The sequence below is a fragment of the Urocitellus parryii genome, chromosome 14, assembly GCF_045843805.1.
Source record: "Urocitellus parryii isolate mUroPar1 chromosome 14, mUroPar1.hap1, whole genome shotgun sequence".
NCBI lineage: Eukaryota > Metazoa > Chordata > Mammalia > Rodentia > Sciuridae > Urocitellus > Urocitellus parryii.
The window spans coordinates 35249081-35257191 of NC_135544.1; the positions used below are offsets into that span (position 1 = coordinate 35249081).

General features: G+C 36.5%; 1 protein-coding gene across 1 annotated transcript in view; it reads right to left on the bottom strand.

Annotated features, from left to right (window-relative positions):
* Neil3 (nei like DNA glycosylase 3) overlaps window positions 1-7902 on the bottom strand; it is a 43607-nt gene extending 35705 nt beyond the window's left edge. Inside the window, exon 1 of the mRNA XM_026415224.2 lies at window positions 7747-7902. Within this exon, the coding sequence (XP_026271009.2) occupies window positions 7747-7902 (156 nt within the window). The remainder of the gene's footprint in view (window positions 1-7746) is intronic.
* Window positions 7903-8111: the final 209 nt, after the last annotated feature.

The window sequence follows — 8111 nt, forward strand, 5'->3', positions numbered from 1 at the left end:
TCTCATAAATTGAGAGCTAGATTAGCTTTCACAATAGGATAAGAGTGAGTAGCCAAAAGGATACAATCTAAGCAGTCACTTTTTCTCTGATAGTAGTCAAACAGAAGAAAAATATGATCTACATTATTATTTTATATATACTCCCTGGCTTCTGACTAGAATTTTGGTTGAGGGGCTAAAAGCCAAGAAAATACTTCAAATACTACTGAAAAATCCAGCTAAGAGATGGAGATCTGAATCAATGGAGACAGTGAAAATTGGTCAGATTTTTAAACATATTTTGAAGATAAGACAAAAAGTACTTGCTAGTGAATTTCATGTGGGAGGAGAGAGACATGGGTTCAGAATAATCTACTTTTAGCCTGAACAGCTTAAAAGAGAAATGCCATTCAATGAGATGGGGAAGATTTGAGTAGAACACATTAGGAAGGGAAAAATAGCAGTTTTAGACATGTTAAAGTTGAGAGGTTTATTAAAAAGAACTGTCCAGGGCTGGGGTTATGGCTAAGTGATAGTGTGCTTGCCTAGCATGCATGAAGCACTGGGCTTGATTCTCAGCACCACATACAAATAAATAAAAATAAAGATCTGTTAAAAAAAAAAGTCCAGTAAACAGATATAGGAGTCTGGAGTTTAGGGGAAGAGTCTGAGCTGAAGACATGGATTTGTTCAATGATCAGCAGAGAAATGGTATCTAAAGCTGCAACACTGGATGAGGCAGGGAGTATATGTAGATAAAGAGGGTCACGGGAACTAGGTCTAGGGCTCTCCAGGGGGAGAATCAGCAAAAGAACACTATGAAGTCAGAAGGAAGGAGGAGGAAGCAGCAAAGGTGACTGAGAAGGCAGACTGCAAGGTAGAAGCAAAACTAAGCAAGTCAGTAACTTAGAAGCAAGTGAAAATCATGTTCCACGTAAGAGGGTATGTCAAGGGCTGCCAACAAATCAAGTGAGACAAGGCTGAGACTAGACTACTGGATTTAGCAATGTAGTAATAATTAGTGACTAGAGTTTTAGAGAAGCCCTGGTGGGAAGAAGCCTGGTTGGGGGGTCCCATTATCAAAATGCCAAGGTTTAATTTATCAAGAACAGAGTTGAAACTTCACCCATAGCTGATGCTGAGGAGTAGTTTTCAAACCTCCTGGCAGGATTAAGCCCTCAAGCCATCAAAGACTGTCTTGAAGCATTTATCTACACTGTTAACTATCAGAAATTTTATAAAGATCTAAACATGGAAAATTTGGCCATTTAGTAAAAGAAAATCTCAGTGGATGGTCCTTAAAACCTTTATGGTTACAAGCCACTTATTAACAAGACAAAGGAGAATAACTGTCCTTGTAAATAAATCCTGTTGTGCTTGGAAGGAATAGTCCAAAGATATAAAGGCCAATATACTTAAAATGCATGAGACCATTATATATCTTTATACAGCTGCCAGTGAAAAGTGAAATATGCTGTCCTGCCTGACAGAGCCTCAAAGAGAACCTCAAACCTAATCTATAAAGGTATAAAATTGCCTTACCTGTTCTACTGGTGTTTCACCTGTGTTCCATAATTGAAAACAACATAAATATGACATCAAAAAAGAAAAATTGAAAGTCATGAAATTAAGGGCATACAAATGCTGAAAAAGATGTTTATGGCCCAATGAATATGAATATTATAACACAGCTATTGGCAGAAGGACAAATGGAAGAATGGTTATAGGTGGAGAAATACTTGTGTTTCACTTTACCTGAATCTATCAAATCAATTCTGTGCAGCAGAAGCTCTTCAAGCCAAATATGCTGTGTGACCTTGGCTTAAATATGTTCAAGAATTAGTTTTTTAAATACCTGATGAGGTGTTTGGGAATTGAAATGAAATGCTGGTATAACCTCATCCTTGCTTACATATATAGTTTGTAATTCTCTCTGGTTCTAGGGTTTTCCCTCCTGGGCAGCTGAATAATATTGAGACATTCTACTCGTCACTCTTAGCATAGCATTTTCTAAACCATGGTCATGGTATTTACTACTCTGAATTATTATTTGTGTGTGACTTGTATTTCTTCCCTATCTGTAAAAGCACATTGGGGGCTGCAACTTATGTTTAGCTAGTATCTTCAAGGGCTTTACACAATGCCTGGGGGTCAGCAAATGTATGTAGGATTAAACAGATCCCTTCTCTCTTCTCTCCTAAAACTCAGTGTAGCTTTAAAAAACAGGCTCACTGTCTCCCCCTACCATACCCATCTTGCTTGACCTGTTCTAAGACTTCACAGCAAAAAAAAAATTCTACTGGAACCATGCGTTTGCGTTTCGTCCTTTAAAAAAAATCTATTAACATCTCTCAGTCCCTTATTTTCACGTGATCTGCAATGGAGTAAGATTTAAATGTAAGAGGACAAAATTCTCATAACTGTTGAATGCTACATGGAAGTAAAATACTGCATTTACCAGAATTTCCCATAAATTAAAATGTTTAATGAAAAGAGATTGAGGCATGTGCAGCAATGAGTCTCAAAGCACCCGCTGTGTGTGTGTGTGTGTGTGTGTGTGTGTGTGTGTGTGTGTGTAAGAGAGAGAGAGAGATGTTTATTTAGCACTAAACAGCTGCTTTAAAAACAATGTTTTTAATACTACATTTTTGTTTGGAGAAAAACTGGAAAATTACAGGTAAAGATTATTTAATTTAGTTGTCCATTATTCAGGAGCTTCACTTAGATACTATTATTTCTAAAATGAGTTCCACATACCACTTGGGACAAAATAAAAATTTTGCCAATCAATATACTCTTCACTTTAAAAAAATTCCATTTTAATGGAAAATTCTGATATATCAGTGATGGCTTGTTTCACTTATTTTGTGAGCTACTGTGTACAAACAGGGTGAGGCTTTTACAATAAACCTAAGATTTACAGGCTATTCCCTTGTCCTACTATGGAATCTAGGGTTATCACCTCATTCTACAAGCTCCTGATGCCTAGACAAATTCAAAAATTAATTTCCACAAGCCTATTATCTTTTCTGTAACTATACACAATTGCCCAATATATACTTGACTTTCTCATGTTGACCCTTATAATCTTGTTACTGTATTATTTGAACATTTCAACCTTTTTATTTTCTGAAAGAGATGAAAATCCTTTGCCACAATTTTAAGTATGATTGAGTAGGGTTCACCTTCCCATTTTCAAGTGGCTTAATAATATGAAATCTTCAAAACAACATATATTTTCAGAGACAGCACATGATTTATTGCGCTGATTACCATTTATCCTGCCTATCCATGGGTGAACAAGGAAGATGAACTTTTCAGAGCAGAATAAGACTTTTTCAGAGATAAATGTTTCAACTTTACTACAGTTACATATTTTCCCCACAGAGAAGAAAATGTCATATAATTTCATATTCTCTCCTCGTCCTTCCTCACATGATCTTTTCTCCCATAATATAACAATTCTTTTAATCAGAGATCGATTATCTGCCAATCTAAACCATCAGAAAACCTAATTTTAAAATGGTCTCTAAGCTCCAAACTGAAGGTCATTAGGTCTGTATACTCTATAGTTTTTAAAGACCAGGTCCTTTGAGCACTTATCCAGAGACATCAACTGAGTACAGACCCTTTATAAGGGTAGAAGGTGTTCCTGAGGTAAATGGGTCTGGTGGGAAGCCCTGATGTAGCTGAGAAAGGAACAAGTTCCAGGATATTTACTTTGCAAGGCACTAAGAGTTTAATATGTCCTCTAATTTAATCCCAACCACAAAAACTAAGATGGGGCTATACGAATCTTCAAATTGGAAGTAAAAAAGAGTATAAATTAAAAACCAAGTTGATCAGATGTTTGTTTCTCTACAGCACACTGAACAATATTGGATAAAAAGCTACAATGACCTCAGAAAATGACTCCTTTAGATTGCTTATCTGTGAAATAATGCGATGATATGTGCTCTCTGTTATCCCCCATTTCATGATCCATTATAATTCTGGATACTGATAATGATGATTCTAAGTCACCAAGGAGAAATAATTACCAATAATCCCCCTAAGAAGGCAAAATGTATATAGACAATATTTGGAAATTCCTTTGGCTACTTAAAAAAATTAGCTTCATTTAGCTGGAAAATGAATTTCTGTGAATTAATTCATTCCTTTAAATAATGGCAGTAGAATGGGCTATGATTTTTTTTCCACTTTGGAGAAGGGAAAGGTAGGAGAAAAACTTATTATGAGGTTTCATTATTTTCATGTAGTAGGCATTCCCAAAACAAAAACATACTCATAAGGAATATGAAATTTATTTTTAAATCTGTAATCATTTTGCACTATTAAAAACTTTGTTCTTCTCCATATATTCACTTTTATTAAATCTTAATCTGTTCATGATACTCTGATGTATAAAGATGAAAATAGATAGAATGTTAAATGCATGCATCAAATGTTAAGAAGTCATAGGAATAACCAGGAAATCATGTTTCAAATGAAATGAATGCTTATAAATAAACTGTTTCATATCCTACTTTGTGAAAGGAGATTGAAAACACATGCAGATTACACACTGATTTCACTAAAATATTGTATCCACCCAACAATTAAAATAGGAGGATTGACTCTTCAAAGCTCATTAGCCAAACACATTCATTTACATTCCAAGATTGTTTCTTACCATACGGTTCTACAAGCTCCAGCAGAGTTTTATGCAATGTGCTTACACAGTTGCATAATTTTTATGCTGACAAGACAGTGGATCAAAACTCAGAGAATAATAGAGTACATACATGACTGGCAGATGCTGGGATCTTGTATAGCTAGGCTTTCTTCTTCAAAATGAGGAATAGTTGTCATAGGCAGAGATACATTAAAGTGTGTTTTCTATGAACTTTAAATTAGAACAAAGAGAAATGCTATAAGACAAATAGTAACTGGTCATGATGACAGTTATCTACTGTGGTACAGGGTTTGCATTTTATTGTTTGGTGGGGTTTTGGAGTGATGATTATCTAAAATTTAAATATTTGATTTTAAGTACTCAATTTGTAAGTTTTTCATGTTCACTGTAAAAAATATAGCATATAGTTGTTATTTTAAAACGATGTTTGAGAAAATGAATCATTCCAAGCCAGTAGCAGAAAACATTTAATAGCTTTAATTTTTTGGCATATATGCATAGAAAACAGGCTCATCTGTACAATAATGATCTTGCAAGAAGTTTGTGACAACCTACCATGTTTTAATGAATGGATCCAACATCCCTCTCAAATGCAAAAGACTCTTCAGATTTACAAGGGTTATTACTATCATTGTTATTTGGGGTATTAGAGATTGAACCTGGAGAGCTCTCCACTGAGCTACACTTCTACCCTCTTCCCTTTTTTTTTCATTTTGGGACAGGGTCTAAGTTGCCCAGACTGATCTGGAACTTGTAGTCCTTCTGCCTCATCTTCTTGAGTAGCTGGCACTATAGGCCTGTCACTGTGCCTGGCTATTATTTTTTAGATCAAAGTCCTAGAATGTGAAGCGATGGCAGAATACTTAGAAGTTTATCAAGACTCATAAGGATATTATTAATTCCATTTAATAGAACCAGACTTCTAATTCTAATCACAAAGATCTCTTCCAATTTGTAGATTCCTCTATTAAAGTATAAAATATAATAGCTACAAATGCAAGTCTGCAGCATAATTAAGAGTACAGGTTTTGGAGTGAGAAAGATCAAACCCTGGCTCATTCCTTTACTACTCATGTGATCTTGGGCAATGGGTTTAAACTTACTCGGAGCCTCACAATTCTTCTCAGTAGAATCAGGTTAATCCTTTTAGGTATTCTTTCTCATGACTAAATGATATTTAAAAGCACCTCATGCCTTGCAACCAGAAAAATTCATAATAAATTTAAAAGGAAATGTTCTTTCTTTTTGCCTAAATTATAATGAGGTGATTATTTAAAACATTACATTAGACTCTTACAGTAGGAACCTTATCTTATTCATACTTAAATCCCCATGAGCTAGCATAAGGCCTAACACAAAATACAAAATGTTGAATCATGTAAATTATGACATTGATAAGAATATTCATATCATATTCATTGCTAAGCATTATGGCCTGTACTTTTGAAAGAGTGATTTTTTTTTCCTCTCATTTAATCTTTACCATCAGCACCCAGTCCCAGTTCCTCACCTGAATCACTGCAGTAGACTACTGCATTGTCTGCTCTGGCTTTTCTCCAGTTTTTTTTCTTTCTTTTCAAAGTGTAAATGAATCTTGTCACACTTCAAGGACTCCAATGGCTCTTAGGACAAACACAGAGTCCCTAGTCTCATCTATAGTGTTCTCTGTGGTCTGCCTTCTACCCACCAATCAATATTATATCAAACCACTATCCCTGCTTCATTCTCCTTTTTCCATCCACACTGGTTTTCTTTTATTGCTTCATATGCTAGAAGCTCTTTTTCTTTGTTCTGAGGCCTCCCTTCAGCAAAGGTGCTGTCTATCTTCCACTCACCCCTTCATGCCTCAACTTGGTTTCATTCCCAAGAAAGCCTTCCATGAACTAAGTCCTTTTAGAAGCATGTCTCTCTCCTACAGAGAACTTATCAACATATATTTCTTTATGCTGTTCTTCAATGAACATTTATGTATCTTCCCAACTAAAATACATGATACACAGGGGAAGTGTTTGTTTTCACTCTCCAATGTGCCTTCAGTATTCAAAATTTTGTTGAATGATTTTTATAAACATTAATATTTTTAAGAACCATGAAATTTCATCTCTACAGCATCCTGAAATGATTTTGAGAAACGTGATAATTAAAAAAAAAAAAAAGTACAGAGTACTTACTGATATAACAAGTCAGAGTAAATAGAAGGGGAACTGGAAGAAGATGCAAAACTTTTTCAAAGTTTGAAAAAGTATTTCCTCAGTTTTAAAATCTCATTTTTTTTCAAGTCAGAAGCATATGCTAATTTCATAGCTGGCAACTTTTTTCTTTCTAGGACCAAAGGCTATGGGGAAGCTTTGCAGGAGAAATTGAAGTACAGCACAATATGCATGTATCCATGAAATACAATCATCCACACATCTGAAGGGCTTTAAAAGTATGATGGCTTAATCAGAATGTTTTCAGTACAGTTCTAAGTTCTTACCAAATGAATACTCCACCATCTGCAATGAATACCTGAGTGGCAAGAAGTTGTGCTACAATTTACTTTAAGAAGAAAAAAAAAAATTCATTTAAGGGATCCAGAACTGGGTTTGACTGCTCCTTCATTAGATGGCAATATTGAGTAACAAGTTAGTGCTAAATTTCCTATGTGTAATTTTATAATTATTTGTTATTTGTCACATTATGAACCAACTGCAGAATATTAGTCAGGTAAGAAGCTCGGATTTTATGTTAAAAGCTTATTATCTTAAAAATGTGAAGAAAAAGCATGAGAGGTTGCTGAATAGTATTAATAGTGGAAAAGGCAGCTGTAGACCTAAATAAACCATTTTTTTTCCTGGGTTGTTAAAAAGTTACGCAAGGTGACTTTGAATAAAACACCTTCAAATCGATTCTATCCGCTCAGGCATAACAGTCTGGGCGCTCTAGCTAGGACCAACTTCTCCTTCCCATAAAGATAAACGTTGGAAAACGCGAGTCTCCAGGGAACTTGGACCAGGAGAAAAAGATACGGCACTACTGATGCTGGAAACCTGGGAGGGATTTTATTCCATTTCTCTCTGCATGCTCCATGGTCAGTAATTGGAGTAGCTCACCTGTGAAGAGATCTGGACCCTTGAGGCTACCTGTAACAATGCGGGGCTCTCCAGGTTCGGCACAGCACTTCCCCGCACATCTATCACCGCCTGGCCTGGGAGCACTCGCGCCCGAATTTTCTCTCCGTTCAGAGTACATCCTGGTCCTTCCACCATCTCTGTAGTCTGCACTTTGGCCCCTATTGTAGGGCCTGAAGAGAAAACAGCTGCGCAACTTTATTTCCGCGCGGGGCCTGACTGCTTGGAAAGGAAGTTCAAATCTCCCGCGCACATCCAGCCCCCGGCCCGGCCCCGCCCCAGGCCCCGGCCCAAGCCCCGCCCAGGCCCCGGCCCAAGCCCCGCCCAGGCCCCGGCCCAAGCCCCGC